At 36.2% G+C, this 15,705-nt stretch overlaps 1 protein-coding gene across 13 annotated transcripts in view; it reads left to right on the forward strand.

Moving 5' to 3' along the window:
• Positions 1-15,705, forward strand: part of NUBPL (nucleotide binding protein like) — a 103,994-nt gene that overhangs the window by 71,744 nt on the left and 16,545 nt on the right. For 11 of the 13 annotated variants that reach the window (XM_040560334.1, XM_040560330.1, XM_040560338.1 and 8 more), the window contains 2 exons: positions 7,703-7,788; positions 13,683-13,803. In XM_040560334.1, the coding sequence (XP_040416268.1) occupies positions 7,703-7,788; positions 13,683-13,803 (207 nt within the window). The remainder of the gene's footprint in view (positions 1-7,702; positions 7,789-13,682; positions 13,804-15,705) is intronic. The other 2 variants (XM_040560344.1, XM_040560341.1) reach the window with 1 other exon arrangement.

Consider the following 15,705-nt stretch of genomic DNA (forward strand, 5'->3'; position numbering starts at 1 on the left):
CACTGTCTTCCTATGCTCCAGTGTGGGGTCCCTCCCGTGGGATGCCGTCCTTCACAAGCTGTTCCTCTGTGGGCTTCCCACAGGCAGCAGCTCTTCAAGAACTGCTCCAACATGGCTCTGTACCACGGGGTCCATCTGTCCCCCAGGAGCAAACTGCTCCAGCACGGGTCCCCCACAGGCGGCAGCTCCCCCCCAGACCCCCTGCTCCTGCTTGGGCTCCTCTCCACGGGCTGCAGCTCCGGCCCGGGGCCTGCTCCTGCGGGGGCTTTCCATGGGCCGCAGCCTCCTCCAGGCCACATCCACTTGCTCCACCGGGGGCTCCTCCATGGGCTGCAGCGTGGAGATCTGCTCTGATGTGGAGCTGCTTAGCTGAACTGGATCCTGCTTAACATTTAATAATGTACAAAACCAGCAAGTTCCAGTTAAGCAGTGAAAACGAAGAGAAAAAAAAAGAATTTCACGTAATTTAAAAAAGAAAACAATTATTTGTTTTCTTTTTTAAATTTTTTCATGGTGTTGGTATGGAAAAGGACTGTGATTTGTGAGATAAAGGTGTCTTCTTAAATTAACAGAAATCACAAAGTGAGTAGGTATGGCAGCCTTCTTTTGTCTTTTCTGAGGAGAAATGATCAAAAAAACCCACAACCCTAACCAATGCAACCATACGAGTTGCATGTAGCATATGCTTTGATTGTAGGTATATCTGTATTCTGTCATTGCTCTTTGTGTAAGTGTCTGTTTGCCCCTGGTTGAATATCTCTTACTTTGATGCAAATCACAGTTGCAAGGCATCTGATCTTTCCTTTTAGTTTAACAATGATTTACGATGTTTTTCTCTGTTTCTGAGCTAGCTTTCGTTTATAGAGGTGGTACATTGTTAGTATCTACAGTAAATTTTTGAAGATATTTTATGGAAGTCATCTGAGGTTTTTTTTTTTTTAAAGGTAAATTTTACTTGATCTATTTTTGAATTGCAAATATTTTTAACGTCAGATTTTTATACTTTTTTTCAGATAGCCATGGAGTTTTATTCTTTCTTTCATGCTGTCTTCTGGTATTTTAAATAACTGCATGAAAGGAAACGCAAATAGGTTTAGGACAGATTAACAACAACAACATACCCTTAGTCATAACATTAGGAATTTTTTAAATTGTCAGTTGCATTTGTCCAGCTATAATTTGTATGTTTAAATAGTGTTTTTCCCTTTGTCAGAAAAGCTGTAGTTGACAAATGCAAATCATCATCAGGGTTATCTTAGCTTTGGATGGTCTTAGTAGTTAATTATGAGGTGCCTAACCCAGTAGACTGTACATTTAATTTAGAGACCAAAATGCAGTATGAGTTACATGTTAATGGCTCAAACTGTTTCAATATTAATTTAAATTTAACTCTTGGCTCGTGGGGATTTAACACAGATTTGCTGTCCAAGCTGAAGCGAGAGTGTGTTCAATGCAAGTTCTTTAAATTTTATAATTCTTTAAAAAAAAATAGTTTCTAGGTGTTGAGGAAAAAAGCTGTGATGTACACAGGCTTTGAAAACTGAGGTTCTCAGAGGTCTGGCAATAGTGGCTGACTGTATGTTACGCAGCACATTTGCTGCAATTGCTGTTTTTTTTCCGGACCATTCTGAATAGGAAGAATAAACAAATGTAGAGTTCAGCTGACAATTACAAAGGATAAGGAAAATCCATGTGAATAATGGTACTGCATTCACCCTCACCTCTGGGGAAAAAAGTTAAAAACAAGTTTGTGGACATGATTGAAGTATTTTGTGTTCTGTGGTTTTGTTGTTGGTTTTGGTTTTTGGAATAGGAGCACTCTTCCCTAGCTCTCTTTTGATTGGCACCTCTCAGAAATTGTGAGACTTTTTTTAAAAAAACATATTAATTTGTCAAAAGAGAATATTTGGACATTGTTCTTGTCTAGTATAATGCGCACTGTAATTTGGATATAATTGGCAAAGGGCCTTGAAGGCAGGAGGTGCAATGGAGTAGAGCAGAAAAATGCTAATTCAGACAGCCAAAGAAAAGTGCAATGTGTCTGTGAGGGAGTAACTTCTTATTTTAGGCATGTACTTTGTAAATAATGCTTGTTCACAGATGCTACTACAAATATTTTCAGTGGTCTAACACTTTACTTAGTAAATGTTATGTATTGAATGACCTGTGTATTGTTTACCACGACCAAAATCAAGCATTTTAACAGTGAGAAGCATGTTCTTTATGGCTTTCTCCATGTGATCTAGCGCAAAATGGATGTTACAATACTTACTGGCCAGTTAGGTGAGGGCAGTTGAACTGCAGGATGACAGCTTTGTCCAGCTACTGATATTCCCTTGTTCAGTTTTCACTGATGAAGTTCCTGTCAATAAGAGCATAGGATTCTCCCTGCGCTTGCTGTAAAATTCATGTCCTCTTTTCGTGTGGGCAGGGTGGTAGTGCCTCAGTCTCTAATTACCGGCTAGCCTGTGGGCAGAAGAGGATGTGTGGCTGTTGAGAACATACACCATCTCAGCAGCTGTTCAGACTCTTCCAGGAAGGTAAGAAGCAGGCTGGAGGTGGGACACAGCCAGGATCCAGACTTTAGGACAATTCTGAGCTATGCTATCAATCTTAAGGATCCCTTAAAGGAAAGTCAGACTAAGGATTCTTTCAGGTTACCAGTTGCAATGAAACATCACACACACAAGCTAAAGGAACTTCTTTTATGAAGTTCATCCAAGGAGATGGCAAGTTTTTAATGCTAATGCAACTTTAAGCACCACCAGCTGAAATTCTGTAATTCTAGCAGGGACCAACAATAGCTCATTCTGCATATTCAAGTGGAAACTATCCTGTAATTGCAGGCATATTTTATCTATGAAATAACAAGAAATTGCACAGAACCTGAGTGGGTCTCTGAAGATCCATAGTGGAGACGATTCCGGTTCATTAGGCTATTTATAACTTGAAAGTCTTGCCTGGAAGTTTGAAATTGATGCAATGGAAGAGGTGGCAAAAGCTACAAAAAACGCAGTGATGTGGTAAGATCAGGCCGTCGGCAGCTGCATTGAGGTCTGAATGTGGTTCCCTGCAAGTGTTCAATGCCTGTCTATCAGCAGGTGCAATTACTAGAAAAATGCAATATGTTTTTGTGTCTTTTTCCTCCTGAACTATATTTGTCAGTCTTTCTGGTCTGTTACTTTTCACTCCACAGGTTTTTGGGTGGCATTATTTACTAAGTTAGTAAGAATCAGGGTGATAGAATCCAGTCATTAATCTAATATTGGCCGGGGCAGGTTGCATTCTTAGTCATCTGTCTGGATGAGATGCACGTAGCTTAGTTATGAAGTCTGCCTTTGTCGATATCGGAGGGGAAGAAAAGGGTTAGGATGAAAAGATTTGCTCTTTAACATAAGGTCGATCTTGTAAACTTAGTTTATCAGCTGTTTTTTAGACTTGCCTGTTTTTCTTCACTGGCTTGAAGGAGAGCCGAAGTGATTTGCTTAGGTACAAATTAATTTTAACTAAGGCTTGGGGAGATTGCACCTTGTGCCTTGTAACCCAAAATGTCTAATGCAGACCGTAGTGATACAGTGAATGCAGGTGATGTTTTCTGTACACAGGAATTAAAGGCTTTTGCAGTATTTCTCATTTCCTAAGCACCAGTCCACCAGTAGGGTGAGTAACAATGCACCATATGCACACACCTCTCTTTTATTGGGGATTAAGCACTTGGGGTTTTAAGAAGAAGGGCAAACATCAGGCCGCTGTTAGTTCTGTCTCTCTATTTTGTATGCTAAGTATTAAAAATATAGTTAGCATAGTTTCTATTAATGCAAAGTGCCTCAGCTCTTTGACTGAAATACAGTGAAGTTACAAAAATAAATGAAATGCATGAATAAGAAGATATGCCAGTTAAACCTAAATGTGCTTGTTAGATGCGTATGTTCAAGGCGTAGAAATTATTCTTCTGCCCACAAGTGTGAAGATAGAATTTGTACTATATTTTAATGTGCGATGTGATAACATTATAGTTTCTGCAACTTCTTCTCTGTTCAATTTGTCAGCCTTAGTTTGCATCATTTAGACAGGCTTGTGTAAACATTGCACGTATTGCTTCAAGAGGCATGCTGCGTGCATGAATTCAGTCGTGTTTCATTACTTTATTGATCAAAATAACTCTTTACTGTTTGATATTCCTATTAACCATATAGAGCCAAAACAGCAAAGAAGGTGTGTGCTGTGTTCTCTCTTGCTCATCATTTGAATTCTTTCTGAATTAAGTATGCAAACTTATTCAGCGAAGGGGAACACCGAGGCAAGTCTCATTTGCCATATTCTGTTGCTAGTGGAGGAAATAATGCTGCTAATAATTTGAATTCTTGAACTTCAGGTTGGGTTTGCTGGGCTAGCAGTTGTACCAAAGAGACAGAAAATGCACTTAATTTAAAGGATGTTGTTATAAGTCAGAACAAGCTGACTAAATAAATTTAGTCTGGAAATCAAAAATAGGTTTCTGACCGTAAAGATTCTGGATCTTCTCCATAATAAGCTTTGCAATCTGCAATTACTCTTCATAAGTTCTGGACAGGTTTCCTATGGAAGGTAGATACTGGCATTGGGAGTGGACTTGAGCCAATGATCTTTGAAGTCCCTTCTAGTCCTGTGGTTTTGTGCCTGAGTTTCAGTTTGTTTGCAAGGAAATAATCACTCACCAAACAGGTATTTCATAAATAGGTCAAAAGGCTCATTAGATTCTGCAAGTCAGTAAATCCCTGGTAGCCGTTTGTAATATTTATTTTTTGAACTTATTTTCATGTTTCTAGCTTATTTTAAGGATTTAATTTTCACTGAACTATGTATGAATGGAATTTAAGGTAGGAGCTCCTGAAGAACTGAAGTGTACTGCTTTTCTTTTCCAAATTGGCATGTTCAGAATTGAATCAGCTTTACTTCTAATTAAAAAGTAGATTAAATCAATAATTGAATATGAAACTTAGCTTTTCATTTTGATGAAAGGTGGTGGGTAGTACTTCCTTGAGACCACCTTTTAATTTACATTTTACTTCAAGAAATGTAAATGAGGAGATGTCCTGTATCTTCTATGTTGATGTGAAGTAAATCACTTAGTGAAGATATCGTTAAGCAGTTTGGGCCTCAGGGAGGTGCTTTAGAACCAGAAGACAAATCCTAATGAAATTACAGTAATTTTAAATAGCCTTCTTTAAACTGCTTATGAAAGTGTCAGACCCTTAACTAACATGACTAGTCTGATTAGTGCATACTGTGCTCTGCTTTGTTAAGCCAAAGAAGCACTGTCCTCAGTGTCAGTAGAAGGACATGATACCAAATTTCAGTATTCTCACAAACAGGAGCAACAAAAGTAACTTCAAAAAAATTAACTAGAGGGAAATAATGTAGTGTTTTTGTTGTTCTGTAATCCAGTTCAGAGCAAAAATTAAAATAGGAGAGAGAGACCTATTACACCCTCAGCACCAGCTTCTTGGTTATGTTGCCTTTCATTCTGTGGAAGAAGCCATCCAAGTTATCCACAAGCTTAGTTTTAACTCACGTATGACAGAAGTTGGAATTTTTTTACAGGGAGTTTGTGTTCAAGGCAGCCTAAACTCTGCAAAATACCATTGAATCTTTTCATCTTTTGAGATTTTCCCTTTGGGTAAGGTTCTCTATCAACAGGTTATTAGTGTAAAAAAACAAACAAACCTTTCCCAAATAAGCTGTTTACAGTTATATCGGATGTTTTCATTGTGCCTAGTTTGATTTGTTTAAAAAAAATTTATGTTGGACCAGAAGATGGTCAATTAAGTTTTGCTGACTGCATGTTAACTTCTCCGTGAAGATATACAGAATGCTAACTGAGCCAGTATCTTTTTTTTTAAAAGCATAAACAAAAACCTGCCATGTGAAACAACTACTGTGTATATGTGTACACATAAGACACAAATTCTAGTTTTCTAGTTTTGTTTGAAGAGACAGCTATAATAAGCACTTTGTCTAAGTATTGAAAGATGTTTGAGTCTAAATTTGTAGACTGCTGTTAGGGTAGGGTGCATGCATTTTGTGGAATTAACCCTATATTTCAGCGTTGTCTGTGAAGTGTAACCCCACACTTCGTTGAAATGACTTGCTAAGGTGTTGTGGATGTAACTGAAAGGGTTCCATGTTATCCTTTGCTGTGTCATTGGAAGCAGGTCAGCTTGGGAAAACCAGCAAATTATTTGGATGCCAGAGTTTTAGAGAACAATAGGGAAATTGCATTTGCTTAGTACATTACATATGCTGTTCAGTTTTGGGACTTGTGTCTAATATTATGTAAGGCAGAGATTGGCAGCTTTTCAGGAGTGAGGTGCCAGATTGTATTTTTCTTTTGCAAATTAGAGGTTAAGCACACTGGTGGAAAACATTCACATGTGCTGTCAGGCAATGTTTGGAAACGGCTGACTGTCACACAGCTGAGATGCCACCATGCAGCACATGGCTTGCGCGGGGCTGTGGTGAGGCGCAGGGCTGCCTGTCCCACTGCTCTGAACTGGGAGGCCTCTTAGGGACTCCAAGGCTCCCAGTATGCAATCCCATGTGGTGACTAGGAAAATCTACACGTCTTCCTTTGACAGGTACACCAAAGGCTGGCAACTGCAGGCCCGTGCATCTGAAATTATGTCGCAATTGCTTTCAGTGTGAAGGTGGGCACAAATTTCTCCTGTGAGGTTAGCATGATACGACTTCGCAGAGATATTTTTATAACATACTTAGGAGACTGGCTGATCGCTGTAAAACCAGAACTAATCAATTGCTCACTGATGTGATGCTTTATATCCCGTTTTTTAAAAATAGGGATGGGTATGAGCAGATTCTTGATGCAAGTGTTAAGAAAACAGTATTTGAAGCCCTTGAGCATATGCAAAAAGATGCAGACACAGCTCTTTGTGAAGTGATAGGGAATATTTTAATGGCTATATTGGTTTTGCAGGTTGTGTTACTCGTGAAATGATGTCACATAGTAATGTGTAGACTTCCTTAGGTTCTTACCTCTAACAAAGAGCTATAGCTGTTCTGAGTGTTTAATAACTCTTAGGAGTGCTGATTATCAGGGAACTTGAGGTCATGCCTGACTGGTGAGCAGTAGGGCGTTATTTTTCCCCAAACATAGTGCAAGTGTGTATAGGTTGGTCTATTGTAGAATCATTCATACAGCCACAGTCCTGTTAGACTCACTGGTGCTGTGCCTAGTATAACAGGTTTCAAGTTTGTGCCTGCCAGTCGTGGTATCCAAAAGCCTAGCAGGCTCAGAAAGTAACAATCTGATGGCAGATAGCTGCCTCTTGCTTTTAGTGCAAGGCTTAAGGTTAAATCAAAAGCTTTCAGATGGCATGGAACAGTTACTGTGTACATATTTCCAGAATATCACCATTGCAAACTGTGAGCACGTGGACCATGTTACTGTCTGTTTGTGGTCATATGGCAGCTAGAGCCATTTTTTCATTTAGAAAATATAAATATTTTCTACGTAGATATTTTCATCTTATATTTTTCTAAGTTATTTTTTATCACTCTGCATTGTATTGCAGTTGTTTTTGTCACTTTATTGCATAATAAAGAAACAGTGTAATTTTCTTTCTTAAAAAGTATTAGCCAAAATATTTAGTGGTTATGAATCATAATATAAACTTAAATGATATTTCATGTTTTCTTTTCCCAGGAGCTGTGATCATCTCCACTCCACAAGATGTGGCTTTATTGGATGCACGCAAGGGAGCTGAAATGTTTAGAAAAGTCCACGTACCTGTAAGCATCTACATTAAAAATACCTGTAGATTTTTTTCAAAAACGTAGAAAATTTCCATATACAGTAATAGGTGAACAATCTATTCACGAATCATTTGAATCTCATAAATTCTTGTTTGGGGAAAAAATAAATTAGAATCTGCCTTATATCTGTATCAGAAGTTTGCTTTAACAGAAGGGAAAGAAGAATTTTCTCAGAATGACGTGGTAATAATTACTTTTAAAACATTTTTTTTAGTCACCTGGAATAGATCAGACAGCTAACCAGATAAAGAGATGATTTATAGAGCAATCTGTGTTTTCCAAATATATTGTCTTATACTATATCCTCAATATATGTTCTCTTCGGCTCTGTTAGAGCTCAAATTTGAAATTTCATGAGATGTGGAAAAAAACCAACATTCATCTTAAGAAGGAAATGTAAGATTTTGGGGAGGTATGTGCATACCTAATTGTCACTTTGCCTTTTGAAAGGCTCTGTGACTGTTATACCAGCAAGTCCATCTTTGTTGCTTTGTTTCTTATTAGGCTTAGAGTTAATATGGTAGCTTGCTTGTTTGGGAAATGAAATGTGTAAAAATATCCCCAATATTCATGTGGATTGAAGTGGAGGGAAAACGAGGAAATATTAAAAAGGTAATAAAATTGACTTCATTTTTTGTTGTTTTAATATTCTGGAAGTTTTTATTGACAGTTGTGTTTTTTCACTGAACTTTTTAGAATTAATAGTTCAGATTTAAATTGAAGAACTACATAAAATGATTTGAAATAATGTAAGAAGCATATATTTTTGTTTATTATTCTTATATTAATTTTAAAAAATAGGCTACTAATTAAATGGATTTTTTAGGTAAAAATTTGATTAAATTGCTGTAAGGTCTTGACAGTGTTACAAGTTGCTAAGTAACCGAATGTTATACTCTAGAGTATGTTCACGAAGAGACTCATTTTTTATTTGAAATGTGCATTTGATGAGAAAATACAAACTGAAATGCTTCCTTATTTAAAATAGCAAAAAAGCCATTTACTGTACTTAATTTAAAAAAAAAAAGTATATTTTATGGCTTATCTGTGTGAAGGTCACTTTCCCTCTCTATTAAGAAAGGGAAATTTCTTGAGTGGCTAGCACATTTTTAATTCTTTAAAAAGGCAACACAAATCCTGATGAGACTGCTTTCTCTTTTTTTGTTTTAATTTACAGGATAGATTATCAAGAGAAATAAATTGATAAATTCCTTATTATTAACTTCATTAAGTATCTTTGCACCAAAATGAAAGCAGCATTTATTGTTTGCTACTAAAAGAAATACATACATACATACATACATATATATATGACAGGAGAAAAGCATATGGAATGCTTTGTTTTGATTTGCTAAAATCATGCAAAATGACTTTCTTCATATAAAATTGTATTCAATTTAGTACTTCACTGAATTTTCCTTTTCATAAGAAATTATCCAGATTTCTTTCTAAGTCAGTTTTCTTCAGTGCTCTTTGAAGAGAATGGCTTCCACAAATAATGTGTTCTGTGACCGATTTGGCTGCTGTTTATTTGACTGATGGTAGACAAGATTTTAAGTATCTGTTTAGATTCAGTGGAGTTCTCAGATCTGTCTTACTCGAATGATAAGCCCCAGCAAAGCGGTTGTGCCAGATGCTGAATTTGAATGCTCTGGAGCCAGTCATCTGTTGTTATGTGGTGCTTCACTGTTTTTCTCACCTTGTATATGCATCAGTGTAGATGTCTCATCTACTTTGGTTTTAAAGCAAATCCTGCTGATGTATTACCTTTAGTTTTAAGTCTAAAATAATAATTTCAAACCTGGGGTTTACATCAAAGAGGCGAAATATGTGGGACCATATTAAAATTGTGTATCCTAATTATGTAACTGACTAATTAAAAAAAAAATCTGATCTTTAAAATCTTTTTTTTAAAAAAAAAAGCAATTGCAGAGAGTCTACTTTCCAAAGAAGCTGAGAGTCTATAGGCTGCTAAGCTCTGAGTCATTGAGTGTGCTTGCTTATATTCCATAAACCGGAGTCTCCCTTGTGCACATAGGCATCTATACACCACCTTCCCATCACTGCTGCAGTCATTAGTTACCAGAGCCTCACATTATATCCATATAGTATTACCACAATAAAGTCACAATTGTTAGTGTTGTTTGTCCCTTACTGAATTAAAATTAAATGACAGAAGGATTTAATTAAAATCTGTCGTTGAGAGTCAGCGTGGGAGCCAGGATTACAATGCAGGTCTTACTTTAAGTCTTAGGACGTAGTCATTAGAAGAAGAGTCCCATCTCCTGCACAGTGCGGTGCACCAGGTGAGGCAGGACGTGGCAAAGTGATACTGGCTTCTGTCACTATGAACTCACAAGACTCTGTCCCATTATGTGAAGTTTGGCTGTCATTTTCATGGATCCTAGAGGTTTTCTCTGGGCTGTTGACAGGAAAAAAAGAAAAAACCCACATTAATAACTTGGAGTATTTAGGAAAAAATTGACTGTTTTCACATACTGAAATTGAGTTCAGTTGGATAGGGTTTATGATAAAAGCATATCCCTGAAAGAAAATGAGAGGTTTTTAATTAAATCTACAACTTCCCTGGTAGCTTCCTTGAGTTGGAAGGATATGTTGTGGATTTCCCAGGTTTCAAACAAACTGTGTAAACACAGCTATGTATTTCCTTCTAAGATGTATTAAAATTGTTTAATTAGATATGTGCTTGTTGGTATTTTTGTAGCTTAGAGTACCTAGCCAAGATTATGGCTTCATATAGGAAGCTGCAGTTAGAACAAAAAATTGCTTGTCAGAAGAGAAAAACAAGGAAGACAGAAATATCCACGAGCACGTTTACTTGAAGCACTAAAATATCAAGTGACATAGTTACATAGGAAGTCTACGGCAAACTGGAATTGTAACCCTCACCACTTGAACTGAAGTCAGACTGGAGTCAGACGTCACCACCAGCCATTCTTAAAGTACAGGGTATGGCTTAGGTGGGTTTCTCAGGAATTCTTTCCTTGTGTAGAGAGGGCACTATACGTGGATTTGGGCACGATTTGTTGTGTAACCAAAAGGTTGGTTGAACATAAGGAGTACGTAAGCATTCAGAAGCAGTGTGTGTGCAGGTAATAGATAATGAAAAGTAAGTTGCCTCTTACTTCTTGATGTATGTCTTTTCACCATTCAAAAAAACAATTTGACCAAATGAAGTTCAGCTCAGTGTATTGTAACTGTCTTGTACTCTGGCACCATAGGCTAGCTCCTGTACTGTGGAGCATCTAGTCATAGTTTTCATGTTGTTACTGAGCCAAGTTTGCAGGGAAATGTTCAGGAAGAGGAGCTCTCTACGGAGTAGAATCAGACTCGTACGTACCTATGGGATAGTTTGTGCAAACAGAGCTGCTTTGAAGCTTTTCCAGATCTATTATTTGAGCAGGGAAATGAGTTATTACTCACTTTATTAGCAAGACCAATTACTTTGTCTGTAGATTTAAAAGCTCTGAAAACAATAGTGAAATCTCTTCTTTCTCTAAACATCTGCAGAAATATGCTTGTTAAAAATAGACTTCAGCACTAAAGGTGTGTGTGTTAGGACAGATTGTATATCAAATTGGGTATTTATAATTGGCAACTAATATTCCAAAAATCTCTTCCTATGCCAGAAGAACAATTTATATATCAGTAATCACTGTACATGCACTGGTCACTGGTTGGATGACAGACAGGAATAAAGCTGAGAAAGTAAACGTGACTGTGTAATGCTGAAATGTCATTTGCTTTTAGAGAGATTTGTTGAAATGGAAACAAAAAAGGACATTGAATAAGACCTCTAAATCTGATTTAGCATTGGGGATACAGCTGTATCTCAGTATTTGCAGTAACTGTGGCAGAAGGACTTCTTTAGTTATTAGGTTATCTCAAAGAACTAACAAAACAGCTGTAATACTTCTGAGCTATTAGCAAAACAATAGTAGACTACATAACTTTGATTATGAATTCGCTGTATCATAAATGTTGTACAATTTCATTGAAGAGAACAAAATATTCAAAACCCAATACATCTGGATGTGGATGAATTCATTTAGAGTATAAATGTTAAGATCTTTTTTTCCTTTGTTCTGCAGATAATTGCTTCCCTGTATCATAGTTAAAATACTGTTTCTCTTTCATCAAATAATGTTTCCTCCGGTGTTCTCCAGTTTATCAACACAGTGAAAATTCCATGACCTTTATTTAAAGAGAGCAGGATGAATGCTTGCTCAGGGGTCTTCAGTAAGAAGACTGTGGCTGTGCACCCTTGTTACACCTCTGCACCATGTAGTCACACTTAGTATGCCATAAGTCTATTAGTTTAAGAACTGGATGAAAAAAAAATCATTATGTGGTGATGTACCAGCAAATAGAAATTTGTTCCTCTTGCTTCCATAGCAGTCCCTGGGAGACAGTGGGAAATGAGGAAACTGTATTGTTAAATTAAAAGTAGGTAATCTCTCCTTTTTTTTTTAAGTGTATATGTATTTTTATTTTTTTTACTGTTCCTTAAAATGTTTCTTGCTTTAAACCCTTTGAAAGCTTTACATAAGTAAAGGAAGACATAGAAAGTGGTATGAAACATGTAACAGTGGTATAGCAAAAGAAAAAAAAAAGCTATTGCCTTTTGATCAGTTTTAACTTTGATATATGGAAACTTTTAAGGTATTGTAAATAACATGCCTTTACTTGCAGTGCTACCTCCATATTCTTTTAGTTAAGTGTTTATTTTCACTTCTGGTGCCAAAAGTTGTATGGTCACTGTTAATAATTGATTAACTTAAGACTTGTTGCTTACATTGAACCAACATCCTTTTAGATATGTTTCATTACCACAGAGGATACATTGCTATCCTAATAACTTTGCCAGTTTCTTCAAGCACAGAACTAGAATGCTCTGGGAAATTTTAGAAAGCACAGAATACCACAAGGTATATAGCAGCTTTTCTGTACTTCAAAATATATAGTCATATTTTTACAACTCAGCTATAATGTATGTGACATACTTAAGTAGCGTAATGGTTGTGAGATGAAATTGTGTAACATGGAACCTCTTAAAGCAAATCTTCTGTTGATCAGCAAAGGTAGAAATTTTCAAGTGTTTTTGTGCTGTTGTCATCACTTTTGAGAAATTCTGCTCTACCTCAGTGAACAGTCTTGTTTACTGAGTGAATAAAGAAAGATCAATTTTATCATTAGCATTATTGTACATTGTGAAAGAAGACATTTTTGTGCCTGATTTGGCAAATTTTCAGGACATATTTTGCAAGGGTACTGTTGAACATCTGGCACCAGCAGAAAGGTATCTAATACGTGTGTATTAGATTTTTATGCTGTAGTTTCGCAACTTTCTTTCACATAATTATTTCTGTTGTTTGACCTTTAAAATGTTTCCTCCTCTACAGAAGAATAGCAAATCTGGTTCTTTTTGTAAACATTTCCCTAAAGGATAATTTACTAAAAAATCTTAAAAGCATGTCTGATTGTCATTTCTTGTAATGGTATGTTTTTATTTTGCTTCTTGAAATTGCAAATTACAAAGCTATAAAACAGTACATGGAAACTCTTCCAGTATTCAGAGTTCAGGAAATAAAATACATCTCCTCATCTGGGAGGGGGATCTGTTAGATCTGTTCAAGAGGTACTTCTTGTGACAAAGAAGCTAGTTAAGATTTGAGAGGTATAATTACAGAAAATTTTAAATAATGTACAAATGATAGCGAAACTGAGACAGTAAGAGCTGATAATGATTTGTTGATTCTGTGTTCATCATCTCTTCTTTGTTGTCAGCGATGAGTAACAACTGATGCTTGAATCCCAGGTTTCAACATTACTTCTTTTTAATTCAACAGGTTTTAGGACTAGTACAAAATATGAGTGTTTTCCAATGTCCCAAATGTAAACATGAGACACATATTTTTGGAGCTGATGGTGTAAGAGATCTAGCAAAAACCCTTGGATTGGATGTTCTAGGTAAGGGTGGAGAAATAGCTTTTTAACGGTGTGAACTGAAGTACAGAACAGCACAATTCTAAATTACTGTATATTTGGATGGTGTTCAAATGGAATAGAATTAAAAGTTTAAGTAGATGAATGTCCCTGTTGTTTCATGCTCTAATTCTTATCAGGATCGTTCTTGTTAATGGGATATGGACTGGATATGCAAATTCTTGAATTGCATCTTAAATCTCGTTTGAATTACAAACAATACAGAACATGGATTATTTTGGTAATCATGTGCTATATTACCTGAAATTCATTGTTATGATATACTATGTCATCCTGTAAAATTTAGACCTTAGAACTCTGTCCGATAATGCCAATAGAAGTTTCCTTATTTATTTAATTTAAATGAATTGTATGTGTGAAATAAATATGTTAATTGAAATGCAGTTCATTGGAACAGTTGTTTCTACGCTCATATGAAGATACCTTTACTCTAGCATGGAAGCAAACAGACTAATGATTAAGTGTTGAGATTAAAAGAATGTGCTGAATTGCAAAGTGCTGTTTCAAAAGAAAATTTATCTTTAAAACAGAAATTGTCCATGATTAAATCATCTGGCATGCATATAAGCTAAAATATACATCGATCAAAATGTACGTTGCTGCTTTAAAAATGCATATTTCAACCTGTGCTTTCAGTAAAAGAAAAAAAAAGAGAATATAACACAGCGTAATTAAGTTGGTAAATGGGATAATTGCATGTGTTAATGATGTGTTTCCATGTATTACTATAATTATCTCAATGATTTTCCATAGCTAATTCATTAAAAGAACCAGGAAGCTCACTTAGATCAACACAAAAACATCAAGGTGTGACACAAACTTAAGATAACAAGGCAACACATAATTAAAAGACATGCTTTTGGGCTATCTTTTAGTCTTATGAATATATAATAAGTTGCGATCAGAGCCCAAGGGGACTTCTACAGCCTTGGGTTATGTGGATGGATGCAAATGTTCTGCAAGAAGTTGAGTCAAACATGCATTTAGATACACAGGCACAGATGATGTGCTGTGTTGTTGGTCTTGTAAATGTTTTTCTTTTATTCCCTAACAGAGCAGAACCTGTTGTAATAGTGTTTAATAAGGAGAGGTGTGAGAGATTTGCAAGTTTATCAGGGGATGGCCAATACGTATGAACAAAAATAGAGTGAAAATTACCTTAGTCTAGCCTTTCAGTGACAGTTTGAAGATTAAGAAAAATGCCCCAAGGGTTAGATTTAGAATTGCAGTACTTGATCTGATTAGTATGCTCATACTTCCAAGGGTGACCATTGCACAGCAATACCATATGGTATTATAAAAATTTCTGTTTACAGATTATACGTTAATCTATCCCAAATGGTAATTTTATACTACTGCTATTGAATTGCACCCAAAAGCTTTGAGAGATTTTATCTGTCTATCTATCTATAAATTTATTTTGCTTATGTTTTGCTATTCTCTTTGTTCAGTTCAGGACCTAGTCATCTTAGAACATCTAAGTTCTTAGTTTCATTAATACCCAACAAAGTCTGCAAGCTAACAGTGTGCAGGATAGAAAAGTATTTTCCTATTTGCTCAGGCTCTGCTGCCTTTGATTGAAAACTTCTTTTATTTTTGTTTATGACAGAAGGCAATTGGGAGTCACCAGTTACTTTCTGAGTGTAGTTCAATATTTCAAGTATTTTAATTGCCTTTTCTTTTTTATTCTTCCCTATAGGAAAGAGTGAGTCTTTGAGAAAGACCTTGCATTGCTAATTTCTCTCCCTGTCTCTGAAAATCCCCCTTTTTTTTTTTTTTTTTAAATTGAGCTACCAGAATTATGACCAGAAAGTTAAGCAAATTTACATACTGCTAAGATACTGACTACTATACACACCGTAGAAT

The sequence above is a fragment of the Cygnus olor genome, chromosome 5 (assembly GCF_009769625.2).
Source record: "Cygnus olor isolate bCygOlo1 chromosome 5, bCygOlo1.pri.v2, whole genome shotgun sequence".
NCBI classification, from domain to species: Eukaryota; Metazoa; Chordata; class Aves; order Anseriformes; family Anatidae; genus Cygnus; species Cygnus olor.